The following is a 23,920-nucleotide window of genomic DNA, read 5'->3' on the forward strand; positions in this document are numbered from 1 at the left end:
GCTCAACCTCTCTGAGTATTGTAACTGTGACGGGACTAGGGGTCTCCGAACAACTCTCAGCTTTTCTGAGCACAGCCTTAATATCTGTGCTAAATGACCTTCTCTGTTGGAGAGAGGGAGAGAAATTGATCAGTAAGAGAAAATCACATTTGCAATAGCAAATTGCATACTTGTGCTGTGTGTATCTGTCCCCCTCCCCTGACACCCAGTAAGAAATATGCTATGTGCAAGGAGGGCTCTCCCTTGTTGCCCACCAGGAAAAGGCCTTTGTAGGGAGTACTCAGAGTCCTCCCCTCTGCCCCAGTATATACGTCACATACTTGAGATCCCTCCCTTTATTTTAGTAGCAGGAAGACATCAGAACAGTTGAGTTGCCTCTAGGGTACCATGTGTACATTCCTGGTTTGGTAGACTTTTTGTTTTCTATGAGAACTGCCACCCACTCTCAACCATATTAGGTAATGCATATTATGAGTTCAGCTGAACAGATCCCAAACCTGTTCCCATCCTGTTTTGCTAATGTGTAAAAGCCCCCTGGGTCTTCTTAAGTGTGTCTCTTATTCCTTGTTAAGGGAGCTGTGGTTTAGAGCAAAATGGTTCCCCTCCACCACTTTCGAACATCCTGAACCAAAATCCAACATGCAAGCTGTTAAGAATTGTGTTGCATGCTGTAGCCCACAGTGAACCTAAATAATTAAGTTGCATTAAAAGCAGAAGCTTGTTCTAAGGTTTTTATTTTTCGCTTCCTCTGAAAGATTAATAAAATCCTGTGTTGTAAATTTACAGGAATTTCCTCACAGCCATTGGCATAGCTTTATGCTTCTCTCCCCACAACCCAAGAAAAATTATACACAAAAGTATATATCAAACTTCTGAGACCTGGTGTTTGCTGTTTCAGTATCTTTTAATAGCTTTGCTTATCTTGAAAAAGTGTTGACTTCTTTGTCTGCCTCTGAAAGTTAGAAAGTGAGAACATTTTTATGTTGCCCCTCCGGGGGGGGGGGGGCTCAAGGCAGTGTAAACAATAAGATTATATAAATGATAAATATATAAAATAACAATTAAACAATAAAGTTCAACAAAACACAATTCAGCCTGTTTACATGACATATATCACTTGTTGTGCAAATGATCCCAGGTGAGCATTCCATAGATGGGAGTCAGAATTGAGAACGGGATGAAGAACCTGTGACACTTACCTGGTCATGCAGGAAAGATGGCGGAGGACCATCATTGTAGCAGGCAAAGCTGCTTCTCAGTCATCTTTCATTCTGTTACCGAACTTAGCTTAACACCAGATGAACTTTTGTTCCATGGAAAGTTATTTGAAAGCCATTGTTCTAGGATGGTTGCTAAGTCCTACAGAATAAGTAGGTGGTATAAGCCTATAGAAACAACTTGGATGCTAAGAAAATCAATGCCATCTTAAATATATATATATTCTTATAAGTGATGGTGACTGTGGGAAGAGGGACTGGGATGAGAACGGGATAGCTCAGCTGGTAGAATAGGAGACTTAATCTCAGGGTAATGGGTTCAAGTGAAAGATTCCTGCATTGTAGGAGGTTAGGATAGATAATCCTTGTCGCCCCTTCCAGCTCTACAGTGCTATGATTCCAAAATCCAATTGCTATGAAACGTCATGGGCTAGAACAAGACTGGGGTTGCTATGAAAGGGGACAAGAGGAAGGAGGTGAACTGTAGTGAGGAGCCTGGGAGAGGCATGCCTGTACTCGGCCAGCATAGCTAGTGGAAAGTGGAAGTTCATGCATCTTTTATTTGAAAGAGAACTTAAATGTATTGATTACAGAGCTCTCTCTTAGCTAAGGTTATTGAAGCAGAGGTGTTCGTAATCTTGTAACCAGAATACCTTCCACCCCATGGGGATGCCCAAGCACTTAGCATACTATTTATACTGCCAGAAACTGAAATACAACCACTTCCAGGGTCAATACTGCCAGAAACTGAAATATAACCACTTCCAGGGTCAAATCTGGCGTCTTATTGCTACTTGCTCTGTATTGATTGTTGTGGAGAGGAGGCTTGGACATAATCGGGTGTTGATTTTTATATAATGCTGCATACTTTCAAAACTGCTTGCTGAAGGTGTGGACCCTGAAGGCCAGTCCCTGTTGTGGAGTCCCAGGTCACTGCCTTATCCAACCAAGTAGTGTGCATTCTGATGTGGGCAAGCTTCCTTCTCACTGTAACTTAACTGTGTGCACCTTGCCTGATGCATCAGTCACCATGCACAGTGTTAGATCTGTGGTGGCTTGCCTACTTCCCATCATGGCTTGCCTACTTCCCATCACCTCTTGTTCAGAGGGAGCAGCAAAAGTGAGAGTACATGTCTTCTGCATTTACCCTTCAACTGCAAAGCATCAGAGAAGACTAGTGCCTGGAGAACTCTGCTGTACGTTCTTCGGTAGAAGCAATGGGACAGACACACAGATCTGGAGAAAGAAGTGTTATCCTTGTCCAAAATTGCTTTGCTGTGAGCTTGCTTTGAGTTGGAAATGTTAAGCTGGGGGCATTCTTAAGGCTTCAAAGGGAAAATGAGAACAAGACATCTCTCTGATTCTGCTTGACAAAATTGGTGATACTTTAAACACTCCATTTTTCTTTAATGTTTTTGTGATTCTCATACTTGGACTTTTATTTTATGCCTGATTCCTTCCTTCTATATTTCCTTTGGCTGCCACTTATACTTCATTTTGTCTTAACAGCGCCACCTGCTCCAACCTCATAGCCCATCCCCTAGGGAACCTCACAAAGTACCGTTGTAAACAATGCTGCTTTAGATGCTTATGCCTGGATTCTCAACAGAGCCATTTTGATTTAAGCTTCTTTTATTTCTGGGTGACACAGCTTCAATAAATGAGTTGTCTGAGCGTTCTCAAAGTGGTGCTGGTTTTCCTCAGTATACCACTCTAAAAAAGGCAGACAAAAAAGAACTGGTTAGTTCCGCAACTCCTAGTTGTGGCACATAATGTGTAAACTGTATTATCAGATACGTCAAGAGGCTATGCTGCTAGCATTTGATGAAAGAAGAGAGTTAGGTAATTCGAAAGATTCCTTCCTGATCCATATCTCTGCTGCTTCCGTGACGCAAGCAAATAATCAGTTTTCCCACTGATACACAAATCAAAGCTGACTTGAGGTTCCCTACAGAATTTAGATGGGTACATAAGCATTAAAAAGCTCTTGCCAATGATTGCAGCAAATTAAGCATAAAAAAGACACAGTGTTTTATAATAAGTACAACATATTTCCTGTTAACAGTTGCATTTCCCTACCATTGCCAACTTTGATGTCAGGTAAAGTGGATTGGCTACTGCTTTTTTCTCCCACCTGCACAGATTTTGTAATCTGTCTATATCATTCTGTTAGGTGGAATGTAAATCGAGTGGTTAATATGCATAACAGCACATTGTGCACCTTCACCAGACCTCATGGAGAATGTGCTCATAATCCAACTGTTAAGAGGGAATTGTGTGTGTTTCCCAGCCAATATGCATAATCCCCAGTAGGCTTTTGGGAATGTGCATATTATGACTGCACTTTGTGCAGATTCTGTCCCACTGCTTAATCTTACGTGGCCCACTGATCAGCTGAGTGAGGCTCCATCAAAATAACTTTTGTCCGCAGTCCAACCTCCATTTCTCCACTCTAAGCTGTTCCCCTGTCAACTGAGCAGTTAAAGGGAAGCCGGGAGAGTTATGTATGCTGCCTTGAACTCCCTGCAGGAAAGGTGGGATATGTGTATTCATTTTTTGCAGCAAGCCTTTAAAAAAATGTATTCCACAAGTAAGAGCCCTGTGGAATTGGCAACCTTGCAAGTCACTTTTGTGATTTTCTGCTCTCATATATTTGACTATAGAAAGTAAAACGTTTGTGTTTATGCGCTTTTACTCTGTCGCACGTACATCTGTTTTGTTGCCCTTGAATCATGTAACCTACTTGGTGTTCGGTGAGTGAGCATCAGCCACAAGATACATGTAACATATGAATAATGTCGTGAATCCGAAAATCTCATTTCTTACTCAGCAGACATCATGCACAAAGGTTTTGAATTAGATGAGAAGTCTTCTATTAAATTTTGAAGAGAATCAAAGTACCCTCTTTCTGTTTGAGATAAAGCACTTCAGTATTAATCATTCTGGACTGGATGGTGGACAATTAGTCATCCCAGATTCCAAATGATGTGAAGTGTACCATTCACTTAATAGAAGTCTGGGACTGTATGATTAAAAATAGTTCTGCATTTTCTGACATTTGACACTGCTTTGCACTGTTCCTTGCTACTGCTCCACCTTTGCCCAGAGTTGGCAACTGACTTGCAGTGGCTCCGAAGACTTTCAGTCTGAGATGAGTCTTTTTCTGCTTTCCCACATCATGTAGTCCTGCAAGGCCCGTCCAGTGCTTGCTGCACTATGTGCTGCCTGCTTCATGGAAAAGAAGAATTCACTGCTATAATTTGCTCCATTTTAAAAAGGCATGTGTACTGTGAAGTGATGGAAGTATTGCTGGTGGAAAGTAGGGAATGAATGAGTCCCTTCATCTTGAAAAAGGGATACAGCAGCATCTCCACACGACAACAAGCAGCAAAATGCCCACCCAGCAAAAAGTAAAACAAATGCACTGTGCTGAATAATGGGGATCGTTGTGGAGTTTCATCTCTGTAGCAATCCTTGTGCAATCACTTCCCACGTGGCAATATAATTAAAAGTAATGGTGGAAGACAAAACTGCCACAAACATCATCTTCAGAAGAGCACAGAGCAAGTGCTTCACTTTTAAATGGCACCACCAGGCAAAGTGGTTTGTTTACACAGTCAAGAGTCATAGAGGGTTGTCTAGTCTAACCTCCTTTTGACTAAAAAGCATCCATGACAAGTGGCCATCCAACATCTGCTTAGAAAGTGAAGGGGAGCCAACCTTCCGGGGGAGTCTGTTCTACTTTGGATGCTACTGTCCCAGACCTGTTATCCTGAGACAACAGCCGCATTGCACACCCAGCTGAAATAACTTAACCTGCTAGGTTAATCTCTCTCTGCCCATAAGGCACTTGACAGGACTCTGTTTTTGCAGTACCAGACAGACACACAAAAATAAGAAGCTTTTTTAGCTTCTGATAGACCAATGTACATGGGGGTTGGGGTGTGCAGTCTTTATTTACATAAACCAGGAATTCCAGAGTTTTTCATTCTGGACCTATTGGGTCACTCCATGGACTTATCTATGAAGTTGTAAACAAATGACTTTGCCAATGTTTAGTCTAGGATTTAGAACTTTATTTTAAATGGTATGTTTGGAAATGTCAGAGCCATTCAGCATGGTTCTGGAGAGGCCTGCAAATGTTCTCTTTCCAGCTATACTTGTCTTGGCCACAGGTCATTGCTCTGCTACTTTACCAAAGCCCCACAAATGCATAGGCATTGGATTACTTTGTGCATGTGTTAACCTTTTCTGAGCAGTTAAGGGCCCTGAAATGGGAAATGATTTCCTATATTTGGCTTATATTATAGCAAGTCTCTTCCTGGAAATTGAAATCTGCCCATTCCATCTTGCGGCAACAACCATGTAGCTGCTATAAAATGGTCTCCAGAGGTCAAAAGAGGGGCGCAGTGCTATAAAGTTGTTGAGCAATGTGCCCTTGAGAGTATGAACTGTGACTAATGTGTCTGCTTTGCTGTGTTATGTATTCCCCTTCGCTGTTCCAGTTTCATTTAGATTCAGTAAAGCTCAGTGTTCTACTGGCACGTTATTGTGACAGATGAAAGACTATTTTAAATCAAGAAAGAAAATTGACATAGACTACCTGGGTCAAAATCTCAAGGTTTCAAGGATGTTTCTTATGTGTTTGGTTCAAATAAAAATAAAAATACATGCTGTAGAACTCCCCTTCTGGGCCAAGGGGATTCAAGATGGCACTTCACCTTGTTCTCTAAGGCTGTGTTCTTCAGCCTTTGGTCCGAAGATGATGATGGTACTACAACCCAAATCATCCCTGACCATTAGCGAAGCTGGCTGGGGACGATAGGAGTTGTAGTCTAGCAGCATCTGTGGACCCACACTCAAGCACTGCTCTGCAGGCATGCTTGCACAATTGTCCTCCTGCCCCATTCTTTTCAAACTTATGGAAGAGTGTAGTGATGTCCATAAGCATGCAAAGTTTGTATTGCCCTACCCTGTAATTCTATAGCATTCTGTACATAGGCTGCAGAATAAGCAGAAATGGATTGTTTTGAGACTGATGTGTGTAAGTGGAGGCTTGTTAATGGCCCACATTACTGCTTAAAATGCATTAGAATCCAATTTCTCAGACTCCCTGCTTGACTTGACCAACTGGGCTCTTAAACCTTTTATTTAATGACACTTGCCCCCCGCCTTCCAGGCTTCACCTCAGTTGTTGTATTCATTTGAGCACATATGGTAATAGCAAAGAAATTATAAAAATTAAAGTAACAATATGGTGTTGGGTTGATCAAACATTGATAATAGCAAGAGTGTTGAGGAGAGCTAGCTCAAGAGGAAATGGAACCAGTTCAATTTTGAACGCAGTACTAAGAAGTATCTGCAAACAGAATGCACATAACGCCTGAAAGATAATCTCCTAATGTACTAATTTAGTGACGTTTAGTGTTGTGGCTCCTACCTTTTGGAATTCCCTCCCCTTGAATATTAGACAAGCACCATTTCTGTTATCTTTTTGGCACCTAACTTGAGCACCTTCCTCCTTCAACAAGCCTTTTAACTTGAGGTCTTTCCTAGTCTGCATCTGTACTGGAATGGTTCTTAAAATGTTTTAATCACTGCTTCCTTGTCGCCCTGGGCTCCTTTGGGAGGGAGGGCAAGATGCAAATAAATAGCACAAATAACACAGAGAGAGCGCACACACAGAAATGCAAAGGATTTTCATGGATTCATTTATTTCGCGCTTTGAAATAGTGGGGTTATAAGCCAGTTGCAGAATGCAGTGGAGATGAATTGTGGGATGGGGCTGCCTTTTGTATCAGGATAACCACCCTTATCAGGTAAACTGTGCTATTTCCAAGATTGTGAAGTGCTACCCTTCACACAGGTGAGAGGGGTATCTCTGTAGCACGTAAAAGCCCTATTCCCCTCTAGCATGCATTTTCCTGGGCTGTTAAGGGACTTGTTGGTCTATATCAGACATGTGTCCAAAGTCCATTTTGGGGGCCTAATCCGGCCCACCGGTCAATTTAATCCGGCCCCTGTGGCAGTATACGTCCTGGGGTAAAATCCGAAAAAAGCCCAACAACATTGGTCGGCCCTCACACATGTTCACTTCATTAAATCTGGCCCTCTTTGAAAAAAAAGTTTGGGCACCCCTGGTCTATATGCACCTCCCAAATGACTGTCCACCAGCAGCCATCTGACAGTCAGGGAGCCTAAGGTTGGAGCATGCAGTTATGGTGGGCATAAATATGCCAAGGTTGGGAGGGGGAGAAAAACAACAATTATCATCACTTATGATGATAGATCGTAATTCTTTAGATCCTAAAGGCATAAGATTCCCTCTTCTCATGCAGGCACTATAGCTAACATAAGGAAGGGTTGTGCCCTCCCAACCTATTTTTATTTTGTCTTTCCATATCTATTAAAAAGTACTAATTGGCAGACGTGCCTTAATACACACAGGGAGAGGATATTGGACCTCCTGCCCTTTAGCTTGCGGTGTATTTTTGGATACTTTTGACACACAGTCACTGACAAAAGCTTCAAGGGCGTACTCAATTGATCTAAACTTTATTCATGAACGGTGCTAACTGCAATAGCCACACTCTTGTTTCTGAGCATGTAGACAGTCTGTCTCCCCTTAAGCAGCAGTGTGAGCATTTATAGAAAGTATTAATTTTGAGGATTTGTATACTGAATTATTTTACTTTTTGTGTTTAATGTCAGTTGGAGTGCTGTAAGAGTCTGTCTTGTCTTCTGAAATGATATAACCAAGTATCAAATCCATATTTTATCATTCTTTAACATGGGATTTAAAATCTCGCTCCAAAGTGCAATGTAGTTTTTTACCCGGAATAATAAAATTGCATCCTTTAAAAATGTTTTTGTATACTAAACATGCAATAAAACATGCATATATTTTTCCCCCAGGCAATAGTAATATCACTAGTTCTCATGACCATTGTATTATAGACTAAACAAGAATAATTTTTCTTACACTAAATGGGTTGGTTGTTATTTTATTAAATTTCTGTGTGTGCATAAATGCTGGGTGGGGAATCCATGGCCTTCCAGATGTTGCTAAACTACAACTCCCATGAGCCCCAGTTAACATGACCATTGACCCGAGATGATGGGAGTTGTAGTTCAGCAACATCTGGAGGACGGTGTGTTCAGTATCCCCTGCTGCAGAACCAACATTAGTAGAAGCCATGTAGCTGTTGGAAGAACAATCACACTTGTTGTCCGTGTAGAGCTGGCTTCTTTGTTGGCAGTGGGAAAGTTACTGCATAGTATGGATTATATATTTGCGCAGAAATAGCATGGGTAGTGACAAAGCTACCTGATAACTTCGCAGCTATCTAGAATTGTTTGGGGAAGGACATTGATTTTATCAGGTATTCAAGGTATATACACCATTGAGAAACTAACCTAAATAATGTGATTATTGGTGTGTGGAGTGGTACAAAAGGTATACTTAAAACAGAGAAGGGCTGGTTGTGCAGTGAAAATGTGGAGAGTGAAATCTCCCCCACTCCTTGTACTTGGAACCTTTGACACACGTCCGTGTTCAGGGCAATCAGTTAAATAGTCTCCCTTCTCCTCTTACCTGTCACTGAGAGCCAGAGTGCTGTACTGGCTAGAGTGTTGAACTTGGAACAGGAGGACATGGGATCAAATTCTACTCAACTGCAAAGCACACTAGGTCTCCATGCCCTGCCCCTTCTTCCCCTGACCTGTAACATGTTGAGTGCAAAGCTCTGCATCTTCAGCTCAACATGACTGGAATCCTCCTTCAAACCTGTAATAATAATAATAATAATAATAATAATAATAATAATAATAAACTTTTATCTATATCCCAGCCGAAGCCGGGCTCAGAGCGGCTAACAACAGTAAAATAATACAGCATTATAAAACCAATTCATTATAAAATCAGTTCAAATCAAATTGATGGCAACCATTGGGCTAGAGTTCTGTGAATTACCAAAGGAGGGGGTCAGGCTGTGCCTTGGCCAAAGGCCTGGTGGAACAGCTCTGTCTTGCAGGCTCTGTGGAAAGATGTCAAATCCAGCAGGGCCCTAGTCTCTTGTGACAGAGCGTTCCACCAGATCGGAGCCACATCCGAAAAAGCCCCGGCCCTGGTTGTACGCTGAATGTGCAAAGGCCAGGAAGGAGGGTGGGACTGGCATAAATGGGAGACCTGGGGGTGGAACCAGAATGTGCCCCTTCTACAAAATGTGAGCCCTTACACATTCAAAGAAGGCTTCTTCCCATACATATACCACCAGTAAAAACTCTCAAGGCAGGATTCCTTTAAAATAGTACCCTGGCAAAATAAACAAAAACTGGAAATCTCTATCCTATGTCCTGAAACACTCAGGACGACGGCCTCTTAGAGATTCAGAAGAACTCTAAGGCTTGAAGAAAATTCTGTTAAACATCTGGTAGTCATTTAATGGTTAGGGCTGACTGATCTCTTTATATAGACCCTCAGCACTGAATTAATTTTGTCTGTCTTTACTGTTACACTTTATTTTATTCTTTCAGCTCCTGAGGGCTGAACATTGAACAATCACCTTCTTTAAAACAGATGTTATACAATTAGCATAGAATTGTAGCAGGTCCCATACATCAACTTAAAGGGCTGTCAGCTAAAGCTGTGTTAATGTGCATGCATAATGCATCTAATGGGGGAAGTGCTCCCCCCCCCCCAGTGAACAACTTCCTTACAAGATAGGCAAAAATCTGTGCCCTCTTGCTAAAGTACTTATTTCCCTTGTGCAGTAATACTCTATGCATTATTGAAAAGTTTTAAAGCAGTTGCTGGTGGTGGAGGAGGGGAGAAGACCTTACGTTGCAAATAATGACGATAATGAAATTCCACAAAGTCATGCTTCATTACTGTTTACAACTTTGGGGTGTCTTCTGTATGAGAGTACCCTGTAGAACCAGGAGGATTTAGAGCATGATCCACAATACTACTTTGCAGTGCTGATGTGATGAAACTCATTGCATCTCTGTGTTAACTAAGGCAAGCTTCAGACAAGGCTGCTAGATATTATACAGCCCAGAAGCCATGCACTGGTACTGTATTGTTTCTGGTCTGAACTAATTGGAACAAGGCCAGGCACTGCTTAAAAGGAAACACCACCTCTCTCATTGGAGTCTAACAGTTTCAGCCACCAGCTTGTTTGGTGATGAAAGATTGCATTCATTCCCTGCCATCTAATCTAGTAATCCCTGGGATTTTGATCCAAGAAGAAGATTGGGAACACCAAATTGGGCAAACAAATTATGTGGATGTCCACTACTTGGTAGCAAAAGGCACAGCTGATTATTACTTGTGGTGGGAAGTGGGTTGAGCATGAGACTCAACCCACATTGGGCAAAAGATTCCTGCATTGCAGGGGGTTGGACTAGATGACCCATGTGATCTTTTCCAACTCTACAGTTCTGTGAATCTCCATATATACAAAGACAGTGCTCAACATGGAGTCAAGTGAGATTTATTGTTGACGAAATGCTAATGAAAAATTGCTGCTGGTGATTCAGACTAGAGTGAGGGAGAGTGGATTTAAATCCCCACTCAAGCGTGGAGCTCACTTGAGGCCATTCGCTCTCACTTCCACGTGCCTCGCAGGATTGTGGGGATAAATGGGTGGGTGGGAACCATGTGCGCTGCCTTGAGCTCTTTGGAGGAAAGGTGGGGTATAAAACTCTTTAAAATATACACCTCACGTGTCAAAACCCAAGGTGGAGAGGTGTGTCTTCAGCATTTGCCAAAAACTGTATAGTAAAGCTGTCAGATGCACCTCTGTGGAGGGAGTACCACAGTTTATGGGGCTGCCGCAAAGAATGCTGTTTCACAGGCTACACACACCAGACATCTGAGAGCGGTGGAGCCATATTCAAGGAACAGACTTACAGTGAATGTTCACCCTTCTACAGCAAATGTGTAACTGTACATAATACTGCAAATTGTTTCCTTCCTGCTTCAAATACTTTATTCATTAATTTTTTAAAAAGGTTTAAACTCCCTTTTCTCACTCCATTGAAGTCAGGTAGAAGCACAGTGTTATCTGTATTTTGTGTATTTAAAGGTTTGTGAAGATGTTTCGTTACATAAAAAGTTTTGAGTTTCTGCAGTCCGAGGCTTGGGACATCCTTTAAGAGGAATCCTTCTCAAGATACGCTGTTTCTAGTTCTGGAGGGTTGGGGCAACTCTCCAGAACGGCATGGAAGTTGGTGCAGGGAACAGCTGCAAGGAGAAAGGATTAATTATAATTACCTTTCACCAGAAATGGAAAGGCAACTCAGGATCTAAGCCAAAGTTTGTTTGTAGCCTTTGTCAGTAAATTTAATGGGATTCAGAATTGTTACTCTTAAAGTGAAGCCCTTTTACTTTATTGCTCAGAAGAAGCAGAGTAAATTTCCCAGCACAGGCCCTTTGTTAAGCTCCAGGTTTTCCGCTGTTGCAAGCTCACTGCTTTTGTGTTTTTCTTCAGCTGAGAAACTGGACTGTTGAAGAACTTCAAAGAAGACTCGGGGCGCTTGACCCCATGATGGAGCAGGAGATAGAAGAAGTTCGCCAAAGGTATCAGTCGAAACGGCAGCCAATTCTTGATGCCATTGAAGCAAAGAAGAGACGCCAGCAGAACTTCTGAGGAAAGCCTGGCAGTAGAATAGATATCCATCATCCCTAACAATAAACTGCGTTTCTATGACTACTTTGTAGGTGGATTTCTGTTTTAAATGGTCCGGTTTTCACGTGACACTAAGCCAAACCATAGCTTAGCATGAACAAATTCCCAGAGAGGAGATGGTGGCACCGAGCAAATGGTGGCTTTGTTCCTGCTCTGGTCAATCTGCTGGGCTGCACCGAGCAAAGCCATGATTTGGCTTAGTGTGTCCTCTGAACCCAGTCTTGTGATTTAGCTCTCACAGACAAACCACATGCTGTAACCAAGGTTTGTCCTATGGTTTATGATTTGGAGAGAGCTAAGCCATGAGCTCAGGTTCAGAAGACACACTAAATCAAATCGCAGCTTAACTCAATGCAGTGCAACAGCAACAGGACCAGGGAGGAGCAAAATCCCTGCTTTGTGTTAAGCCATGGCCTGGCCTAGCGTTGTGTGCAAACAATGGCAGTGTGTTAGCAAAGCAAAGCAAGCCAGTGGCTGCTTCCTCCATTTACTGTAGCACCTTTTCAAACTCAGGAATGCCATTATGTGGAGTCCTCATGAACAGATTATGCTTGTGTTTCAGTGTTAGATGTGTTCTGAATAGATCGCATGTTGCTTCAGAGAAGTCCTGTTACTTTTGGACCCTGTCTATATATTTTGGAGGAACAGTTGGAAACAGACTAAAAGAATGTTGGTGCTCAGATGGCCAGTCAGTCTCACAGGCCTGTTTTCTGCCTTGTGGGTTTATCCCATCCTGTGGTGTAAGGCTGCCTCATTGGTTCATGAAGAAAACAAAGTAGGTAAAATGCTGTCTTTTGTTGGATTCACTTAGGTTGGACTGCAAGGATGCAAACGTATGCTTCTTTTTGTGAAACTCTTAAGTGCTTGTGAAACCAGAAACCTTGCACACTTGTCTGTGCGCCTAATTTGGCCCAATAAAAGATGCATAGCTTAACTTCCGTATCTCCTTTATGCAGCAACCACTTTGTATTAAACTGCTCCCTCTTTAAACTTCCCCCTGTTACTGTTTAATGGTACTCTGGAAATAGGTTTTTAAAAGAAAAGTGATTCAGTGGCAAAAATATGCAACCTGCTCCAGCGTTTGAAAAGGAATATAAACTCTTTTTGTCCATTCCAAAAGCCTCTAAAAGTCCCATGCCTTACATTCCCCCTTTTAAAGCATTGAATTTCAGGCTTATATTTATATCCTTTCCACTGTGTACTTTATGAGTGAATGCTGATAACGTTTGAGTGATTTCTTGGTATTTTTAAAATATATTAATGTGAAACCAACCCATCACTCAAGAAAACGTGAATCCTACTTTGTATTTCTTCAGAATTCCTTGCAGCAGAGGAATGTCAAAGTATTTGCAACTCAGGAAATTAGGAACTCTCTTGAGATAATGAGAGGTTTGAAATATTTAAGGAATTGTGAATGTTTATGGGCTTTGCTATTTTGAGCTTAATTTGTTTGAGGCTTGCAATATTAGTTTTAAATTTTAAACTAGAATGTGTTTTTCTGTTTATTTGGAAAGGTTAAGGACGTCAGTTAAGATTAAAATAACAATCTGTTGTCTCAAAAGAATAATTTCAAAATGCCCTTTTACGAAAAGCTTGATGTGTCAAGCTTAATAAAAGCAATTTCATTCATTTCTAAGCAGCAGGACTCCTGCTAAAATAAAGTGTGTGAGAGTGTGTCTGATGCTCTGTGCAATTCTCACTCATTGCTGTTGGATTTGCACAGGAGAAATTTCTGATGGGATGTGCCTGTGGTTATTGGCCTCCCCAGGTTTCACAAGTATCAGAACACAATGACCAAGCTCTGTAAAAAGGCCTGTTGTTTCAGCATGTGAATGAAAGGAGCACAACAGTCTTCCAGTCCAGCAGCAGCCCCCCTGTACCTCATAAATTGCTCCTCAGAGGGTCCCATGACCTTCAGAGGGTGCATAGGAAGCGGGTAGCTAAAATGTCACATTTGTGGCTGGAAGGCGGCATGCCTGTTGCATCCTAGCCAGTCTCTACAGTTCTTGATGTTGCAGCGTAATAAACTGGAATAAAGGCAGAAATGTGCAGATACACTTCCATTCTTGCTGCTCAGGGCCTGAAAATTTGTGACAGCCCGTGTGTAACTTCTGTTTTACTCTGATTGCAGCAGAGGATTAAACACTCTGGTACTAACCTTTTAGGGTGGGTGTGGGGGAGAGATCATGACCTAGCCTCCAATCTCTCCTCTTCACTTATCCCAGCTCCACTCTGGCCGTTAATGCTGTACTCTCATCCCAGTTGCACCATAGGCCATGCATTCTTTTGCATGTGGTGAGTGTGACCTGAACCAAGTTTACGTTTCATGAGCTAGTGGGGAAGGGTGAAGTCATCCAAGCCCTTCCTGCTGCTGAAGGAAGATTGTCATCATTGTAAGCAGAGCCCAAGCTCTTTTCAAAAATACAGGGAAGCATTGCTGTTAAGACCACCTGCTGAAGAGCAGTGGTTTAATTGCCAGTGTTTCTCTTTCTAATGACCTGGCCAAGGATATATTTGGCTTAGCCTAGATCAGAGGTGGGGAACCTCTGGCCCTCCACATGTTGTTGTTGTGACTCCCAACACGCAAGGACGCTGGGAGCCAATGCCCAGGGATGATGGGAGTTGTAGTCCAGTAGCAGCTGGAGGGCCACAGGTTCCCCATCACTGCCCTGGATGGAGATGCCCTAAAAAAGCTGAGCAGAAATTAGCAATCCGGTTGTACAAATTCAGTGACAGAAAGAGAAGTATTAAAATAAACCAAAGTAATTATGTTCCCTGTAAAGCCATGCTGATCAGCTGCTGTTCAAGTATGTACAGTTTGCAACGCAAGCTAACCTTTTGAAATACTCGTTTTTGTTAATGGTTCTAGCAAATAGAAATCTGCCATGAAAGGCTAGAAAGCCAGTCATTTGCAATTTAACTATGGAGGTGCAAGCAAAGGGGTAAAGTGAGGGGATGCTACCTGCAGCAGAAATGAACTTTATTTACTGCGCAAGTAAATTTATTTTGCACCCCCTCCATCTACTGTTTCCTTGCTTTAAATGCAATTTTCAACTATGTGAATCAGGTGGGAGGACCTTTCTCAGTAACCCGTGAAGCCAGATGGCTGCTAAAGTGGGTGCCTTTTGCCTCTGGCTATGATGTCTACCCCACAGTATTTCACATTCAGGTATTTAGGTGAGTAACTTGCTCTCACATAAAGGAGATGGTCCTTTAGCTGGGAATCTTTGCCTTTACAATATGTGCCATGGTAGCAGGGAAATACATGTGGTTGGGATGTCTTGTCTGCAACCAGCCAGACTCTTAATGAGTCTCCTAATGAAATATTACTATTTTTGTTGTGGAAGCAAGTGAATGAAAAAGCACAGCAGTCTCAGTAACGTAGTCCCACCCCCACCCCCCATCTAAAAGATATGAGAATGAATTGCTGGATTCCTGCTATTGTAGTTCAGCATCAGGAAGCCATCTTCAGTAAATTCAGCCTAATCAAAGACTCCGGCTCTCATTTTGAATTCTTCTGCAGGAATATACCACTTCATCTATCACCCAGATTGTAATTTTAGGGACTTCTTCTGAAAGAATGCTGTCCAGAGCAAACAGTGTTTAAAGCAAGGTATTCCTATACTTATGAAATCTCATTCTCGTGGTTGATGGGTCCATAAACACAGCTTGAAGCATTCCGGATAAGCTGCCATCTTTTCTTCCCACCGCCCTAAATCAAGTGTTTGGTTGTTGGTCTGTGAAAGACTTAAATGTGAAGTTAGTCGCTTTAATGTTTTGTAATGAAGTTAGCACATCATACCCAATGTAACTTGAAATTTCTCTTTTGTAGAGATTTGTCTGATTTGTACATATTAGAATGGATTGGAATCCTTAGTTTGTATATGTATGAAAGCAACTTTTTATTACATGTTCCTTTTGAGTATGAGACAGTTCTTTGTTTTGAGTTTTAAACACCTTGCCTTATTTGTTTAATAGGACAAAATAAACTGTTCCAATAAAAAAAGTTTGGTTTTTATGGTTTAAAAAATACTGATGTGACCTAAGTATATGATAACTGCTGTTTCTGTGGAACAGAATCTACTGGATGATATTGGGATGATTTGCAGTACATTAGTAGAGTTTGTTGATTCTCAGTTTTTAATGATAGGAGCAAGAGCAACAAAATTGATCTACTGAAATGAAGAAAGCTTGGAATGACTAGGGGTGAATGTTTTTGTGAAAGGACTGTGAGTTCCAATTAGTTTTAGTACTGAAAACAAAATTCCTCAGTTCACGATAGTTTAAGGCTAAAGGTGTGTTTTTTGCACTAGTTTCTAGTTGGTAGATCCCAGAGTTCTAATTTTTTTAACAAAGGAGATCTTGCAAGCCTTAAGTCTAATACAGTACCACCTAGTGACTAAAATGTGACACTAGCCATACAATATGTGTGCCTACTCAGAAGTAAGTCTCACTGAGTGCAGTGAGGCATACTTGCAGGTAAGTGTGTATCGAAATCTAGACAGTCGTACCTTGGATCCTGAATGCTGTAAACCCGGAAGTGAGTGTTCCGGTCTGCAAACGTTCTTTGGAACCCGAACGTCTGATGTGGCTTATTCGGCTTCCGATTGGCTGCAGGAGCTTCCTGCAGCCAATTTGAAGCCGTGCCTTGGTTTCTGAATGTTTTGGAAGTTGAATGGACTTCCAGAACGGATTCCGTTTGACTTCTGAGGTACCGGTGTATCTTGGTCCATGTGCATTACCTTAACTTCTTAATGGAAGGCTCATTTTTGTTCCGGGAGGATGGATTCAAAGACTGCAAGAAGGCATTCCAGCTCTTTCCCATTTGACTTTATTGCAGCTGGTTTGCAAGGAGCAATTCAAGGACACTGTCAGTCAGCATCTGAGCAGCCAGCCAGCAACTAAATACCTCCAAAGAAAAACTGGGAAGAGAGAGAGGCAGGCTTGCATGCTCTGGTGTGGCAGGATGTGAATGAGAGCAAAGCATTTCTAGACCAAACATATCTCCGAAACAGCCTCCAGCTTCAACTGTGCTTTGCTGAACAAAAAGACCTGCAGGCATTTGAAGATTGCTCTGTGCAAACTATGAACTGAATTGGATTGGGTTGTAGCAATCCGCAAAATTGGCAGGCATTAGCCATATGAATAGGGAGACCATGCATACAGAGGGCAGTCTTCTATTTGAAGGGCTTTCAGAGGAAAGACATCTCCATGAAGACATCTTATGGTTGAAATGTTGCCCATTTCAAGGCTGGTTCAAAGATAAAGAACTCTTTAAGAAGAAAGAGCAGCAGGCTAGGCAGGATTGAGGTGTTTGGGAGTTGTGGTGCAATTCCCCAAATAGGGTCCCCTTCTCCCAGAAACGGAACACATGGAATAAGGTATCACAAAATAAGTAATGTGGTATTTTATTTTTTAAAAAAGTTATGGCATAAGCTTTTGTGGACCAACAAAAAAATTATTGAGCCTGTAGAGCAGGCATGGCCAAACATGGCCTTCCAGCTGTTTTGGGACTACAGCTCCCATCATTCCTAGCTAACAGGACCTGTGGTCACAGATTATGGGAATTGTAGTCCCAAAACAGCTGGAAGGCCAAGTTTGGCCATGCCTGCTGTAGAGGCTCAAAAAACTTTTTGCCAAACTTGATTTAAAAAACCTCTTGAGCATGTGTAGTTTCACATTTTTAAATCACTTTCACTTAAGCCATTGTTTTTGCTCACTTCATCCCTTGGGCCAGTCACCAACTCTCAGCCTGGCCTACTGCACATAGCTGTTGTGGAGATATATAAGAAAGTATAAAATTTCTGCAAAGAGAGCAATTTGTACTTGTAGGCATCAACTTTTTGTTCCTTGAACCAGAGTGTTGCATTTTTGTACTATTAACGCCATGTTTTTCTGTTCCCTCCTGCCCAAATTAGCACAGCTAATTGGCTTCAACCAATCTTAATCTGGCCTGATTATTGCACATTCTAGATGCATAAATCCTCCTAGTGTTTGATGGTGCTTGCTGCCAAAGTAGTGTGTACAGAGGATTGATTCCTAAGGAGCTGTTTTAGACCAGTAACCACTGGGAATGGAAGGCTAAGGAAAGCAGGGTGTTTTGTTTTCATTTCCCCAAGTCGCACCTCTCACCAGTCCTGTGCCCACCTTGAATGCTTTTGCCTGGCTGGAGGAGACATGCATGCTCCTCTGTCTTTTGTGTGGCAGTATTGTAGCTTACTTGCCAACAAAGGTCCGTATAGCTAAAGCTATGTTTTTCCCAGTAGTGATGTATGGAAGTGAGAGCTGGACCATAAAGAAGGCTGATCGCCAAAGAATTGATGCTTTTGAATTATGGTGCTGGAGGGAGACTCTTGAGAGTCCCATGGACTACAAGAAGATCAAACCTATCCATTCTTAAGGAAATCAGCCCTGAGTGCTCACTGGAAGGACAGATCCTGAAGCCGAGGCTCCAATACTTTGGCCACCTCATGAGAAGAGAAGACTCCCTGGAAAAGACCCTGATGTTGGGAAAGATGGAGGGCACAAGGAGAAGGGGACGACAGAGAACGAGATGGTTGGACAGTGTTCTTGAAGCTACCAGCATGAGTTTGATCAAACTGCAGGAGGCAGTGGAAGACAGGAGTGCCTGGCGTGCTCTGGTCCAGGGGGTCACGAAGAGCTGGATATGACTAAACGACTAAACAACAACATTGTAGCCTACTATACAAAGTTAAGAGTCACATCTGTTGCTGCAAACCCTTTTTGCCTCTGACCCCACCTACCACTGGCATGCATGGAAGGTTTTCTGATGAGGGAATGAGAACTGAAAAATACCCTCTCTCCCTGAGCTAGTTTTGCTTTTTTAAAGCCCACAGCAATTGTGCAGATCAATGCTTAATACGTTATTGAAAATAGAGCCAGCCAACTACCATTTGGCTTGACCAGACTGCAATTCATTCTCCTATACATCTCTGGCTTCTGTACAAGTGCATGGCAGGGGAAAGGGACAGCAAAAGAAATGACAAGAAGCCCTGTGTCTTACCAACCCAGTGGTTCTTACTGGAGCAGAGGAGTCTTGCTTTTAAGGGTCTCTGAAAAGAGCTCTGCCTTTCTGGAACTCCGCTTGGTTTTACAGTGCAAAGCCTTAACGCAGCACCGTGGTTCTGTATTAAAAGTGCAGCGGCCAGAATTGCAGCTTCTGTGACTGGAAGACGGCGTGCTAATGGATCTTTAGAAAGACAATAATGTAAAATGTATGAAACACCTGCCCGCGCAGTGGCATCAAGGCTTTGGAGTGAAGCATATATTCTCCTTGTGGCAAGAGGGACCCAGGGCACTTAAAAGAGTGTGGAATTAAAGTTTAGAACAAGGTTCTAAATAAAAACACAAGGTGGCAGGCAGGGAATCCTTAAAGTAGGGATGCAGAAGCTCTACAGATGCAGCTGGACTGCAGTTCCCATCATTCCTGATCGATGGCCATGCTACATGGGTGTGATGGGAGCAGGCTTAACAGCTTCTGGAGGAACCATCCCTGGCTTTAAAGCATGTCTCCCTTAAGAGTTGACCTTAAGCCAGGAGTGAGTAGAGGCTGATCTAGAGCTTCTAGACAGAAAACATTTCAGAATCAGCCTAGGCTCATCCAGCTGTTGTCTGCAGGATTCAGTTTGCATCTTTCAGCACAAGGTTTCCCAAACTTGGGTCTCCAGGTGTTTTTAGGACTACAGCTCCCATCATCCCTAGCTATCAGGACCAGTGATCAGGAATGATGGGAACTGTAGTCTGAAAAACAGCAGGAGAACTAAGTTTGGGAAACCCTGTGATCTTTGGATGAAGGGCGGTCTGCAAATTTAATTAATTATATGCCATTTCTATGCTCGTTTCCCTCCTACACACACACACACACACACACACACACACACATTGATTGCTTAGAGAACTTAAATGCAAAATTCCAATTTTGAAGGGTGGTTGTGTTTCTATTCTTCTATTGTTCCAGAAAGTACACATTTGATAGATTTTCCTTTAAATGCAAACTGAATCAAATCTCTCCTCCACCCCTGGTCCTCCCTCTCACATGGATATATGAAGATGCCTTATTGACAAAAAGTGAGAGTTTTAATGGAGAAAAGTCAGTATTGCAGGAGATATGCCAGCTTCCACATTTAATAAGCACAGGGGGTGGGGTGGGGGAATTTCACTTTCAAGAAATCAGTTCCTCTAACCAGAGGCATTTTCTGTTCCTTTGACAGTTTCTTGGTAGGAAGTTACTTGTATCGTGCTTTGCAGAGCCCCTGTAGGGGATAAAGGATAGACTGGCATTGATGATTGAATCTCCTCTGTCAAGTTAGAATCTCCTGGACCTATGGATTTTAATTCCCACAATGCCTGAAAGGCATCCATTTTTAATAACGGCAAAGAAACCGGTGCCAGAAGGGATATATTTCTTATTTGTGTTTATTAGTATTGAGACTTTCATGACAGATGCTGAAATTGCATTCCATTTAATATCAAGAGGAGGAATGTTCTGTAACTTAAAAGAGAGCACCTTCCTTTGAGGTGATCAGCAGAAAGTGAGCTCATTCATCTACCAAATATGAGTTTCACTGAGGGTAGTCAGCTTCTGTTCTCTTCCTCATGCCTACAAAAGATACCAACACTGGGTTGCCAACTTTTCAAACTGCCCCTGCAGCTATGCTTTTGGAGGTGGTTTGATCTGCGGCAAGTATTAGAAATCACCCCAGAATTGGCCCTACTAAACATCTTCCAAGATGACAATGCCCACTTACACCACAAAGAACTCATAACCCACCTACTCTCAGCAGCCAGAAACATCATAACCAGACACCGGAGAGACCTGTCAGGAGTAAGCATGGACCAATGGTACCAAATAATATGGGAAACTGCCTTACTAGAAAAATTAACCAATAAACTGAAACTGACACAGGGACAAATAGAAGAAGACTCCTTCACCCTGGTATGGCTCCCCTTTATCACATACACAACCCAAGAAGACAACAACAAAAATCAATATGGCATACAAATCCATAGGGCTAACCTGATCCAAAACACACACACACACACACCACTCACACATGAAAACAAAGACCACCACAGCCAACCACAAATGAGCAGCCACACCCTATGCCAACCCCAACCTCTCCCACCACCAAAGGAACACAAGTGAACAGCAGAGAACCTGCACAAGCAACGCTGACACAAAAGCCCACATATAGTAAGTAAAATAGAAACATCTCCACCCGACCCCACCCCCACTCATCTTTTCCCCCTCTACCTCCTTCCCCCTTTTCTTCCTAATGTCTCAACAAATGAAACTGATTTGTTAAAAAAAAAGTTACATAAAGAAATATATTGCGCACACCTCTGTAAATCAAGAAAATCTTTAATAAAAATACATTTTAAAAAAACTAGAAGAGGGTTAAATCTTATCTTGATGCGGCTTAAAAAAAACCCCTTCATTTGTTAATTTCTACAGCTCAAAGAACTGCTAGAGGCTGCCAGGGTGTCTGGCCCCACCAACCTGTCGAAGTGGCCTTTGTGGGCAGGGGGAGGTCAGGATCTAAGCCACTGACTGGATCTAGTTCCCCAGACCTGGTTAAAAGAAGAAGAAACCTCCATTTAAAGTATTTTTCGCTCCACAAGACGCACTTTTTTCCTCTTAAAATCTATGGGGAAATGTCTGTGTGTCTTGTGGAGCGAATGTGTGGTCCCTGGGGCTGGGGGGGATGGGACCCGGGCTTCCCCCGCCAGCCCCACAAGCTCGGGGAGCAGCGGGAAGGCTGTATCCTGCCTTTCTGCCGCTCCCTGACCTGCTCTTTGAGGCTGGCAGTGGGGGAAAGCCAGGCTTCCCCCACCGCCAGCCCTGGGGAGCAGGTCCAAAGGAGCTCCGGAGGCTTCAGGGTTGCCTTCACTGAAGCCTGGAGAGCAAGAGGGGTTGGTGCACACCGACCCCTCTTGCCCTCCAGGCTTCCAAGGTAGCCGCCTGAAGCCTCCAGAGCGCAACAGGAGCTCCCGCTGCGCTCCAGAGGCTTCGGCTTCCTTTCGCTGAAGCCTGGAGAGCAGGAACTCCCACCATGCTCCGGAGGCTTCGGGTTGCCTTCACTGAAGGCCACTGAACGCACCTTGTTTTAGAGGGGGAGAAAAAGGGGAAAAATTCTCCCCCTCTCTGCGCAGCGTCCCTTCAGCGAAGCGGCAGGAGAAATGGAAGGGGCTCCATTTTCCCTTGTTCTCCCTCTCTAAAACAAGGTGTGTCCTATGGAGCGAAAAACACGGTAAATGGTAAAGCCAAGTTCAGCAAGTTCAAGGGTAACCCTTGGAACTGTTGGCCGATGGCCATCTAGACTTGGCATTGCAGCTTTAAAATTGTACCACATTGCGAACCGACTTAATTTGCAGTTTCTAAAAGAATACTTGGACTCAAATGTAGCTACCCTTTGGAATTTACACTTCTCCACTAATTCTATTATTAGGATTTGAAATAAAGTGAACTGGTTATTTAACTGGCTAGAATTACGCCACAGCCAGCTGTTTCAGCATTTTGTATTTAAATATAGTTCTTCTAATTTTAGGCTGAGATAGCTGGTTCCCACAGGCTGGAACTAAATGATATTGGATGAGTTATTTCTTTAAAAGAATGAAAGTGAGGGTCACAAACAACTGGGTATTTCCTTCCACTCCTTGTTCTGACAGTTCAAATCACTATTTTATTCTATTTTTAAGGGTGTCCAAGTGCAGTGGAGGACAGAACTCCCATCGACTGATGAGAGCTGTAGTTCTGCAACATGTGGAGGACCACTTTTGACCTAAGTAGACTGGGAGATGGATAATGCTTCCTTAGGGCAAGAGGCACTGTTGTCCATATTATAATGGCAGGCTTACTTTCATAAACCTTGACCTAAAAAGGAAATAAGACCAGAGTGCTTACAGCAGGGATGGGGCCCTCCAGATGTTTAATTACAGCTCTCATTATACCTGACATCTTGCTGGCTGGGTCTGAGGCCAGCAGATCCCCATAATAGACCACCATCCAAATACGGCTGCAATCCTAATCACACTTATTTGGGACTATGCCTTCCTAAACTCAACAGGACTTCTTCTGCCTAAATATGCATATGATTACTCTGTAAGTCTGTTTTCTCCTCCACCGTGGACATCAGCCCAGGTTTTTCTCCCTCTTTCCTTCCCTCATCCACATTCTTTCGCCCTCAACATTCGGCTTGATGGAGGGTTTTGGAGAACTCAAAATCTTGCTCATAGTTTTGTGACATTTTGGGTGGTCTGAACGAAAGAACTGCGCAACGGGATTATGAAATGCTTCCAACATGCCAACCGACAGAACTTCCTAAGCTTTCCCAGTGTAAAAGTGGAGACGAACAAGAAAATGATATCCGATGATGGGTCACTAAGATCTTTAATAAAATATACCATATGCATCCCATGCATAAATATAAAATTACTATTGTACATGCTTTTTGATGATCTTGTTGCATAACAGTTTTCCTTAGCATATTTAACTGGCATCTAATATCAAGTACATTTTGCTACCCGGCGATATTGAGGAGCAAATGGGTACTCCTGTATTCAAGTATCTGTAGCATCCTTCTTCAGCAATTCCATCTCACAACAATGAGCAAAGTCTGGACCACGAATGACCCCATTTGCTTCTTAAGAATGGAAGACGATGGCTCTGATGTTTATGGCTAATGTATTCATGTCCATCATTGTGTTTCTCTTGGAGCCAGGATGAGGTGTGATCTGATGTATTGCGCTGTAGTCTCTTGGCTTGAAAGGAATGGGGCAAAGCAACTGGTTTCAAGTCTTTCTTCAAAACCGAGCTACACGAAAGGTGGTTAAACACTTTACACATACAGACGTTTTTTAAAGTGCCCAGTTCCCTATTTAGGTCAGTAGGGTTGGTGTTTCTACATGTAGGAATAGGCATTAGCACGCACATTAAGCAAAACATGAATTCAGAAACTTTACACACCATCTTACGAACATGTATGATGACCA

General features: G+C 42.7%; 2 protein-coding genes across 3 annotated transcripts in view; one reads left to right on the top strand and one right to left on the bottom strand.

Moving 5' to 3' along the window:
• STK4 (serine/threonine kinase 4) overlaps positions 1 to 11,929 on the top strand; it is a 68,531-nt gene extending 56,602 nt beyond the window's left edge. For both annotated transcript variants that reach the window (XM_083508148.1, XM_083508147.1), the window contains exon 11: positions 11,711 to 11,929. In XM_083508148.1, the coding sequence (XP_083364274.1) occupies positions 11,711 to 11,869 (159 nt within the window). In that variant the 3' untranslated portion in view covers positions 11,870 to 11,929. The remainder of the gene's footprint in view (positions 1 to 11,710) is intronic.
• Positions 1,019 to 23,920, bottom strand: part of KCNS1 (potassium voltage-gated channel modifier subfamily S member 1) — a 71,855-nt gene continuing 48,953 nt past the window's right edge. The window contains exon 5 of the transcript XR_014527295.1: positions 1,019 to 2,930. The gene's annotated coding sequence lies outside the window, so the exon portion shown is untranslated. The remainder of the gene's footprint in view (positions 2,931 to 23,920) is intronic.

The sequence above is a fragment of the Podarcis liolepis genome, assembly GCF_965112155.1.
Source record: "Podarcis liolepis genome assembly, chromosome: 6".
In the NCBI taxonomy this organism is placed as follows: Eukaryota; Metazoa; Chordata; class Lepidosauria; order Squamata; family Lacertidae; genus Podarcis; species Podarcis liolepis.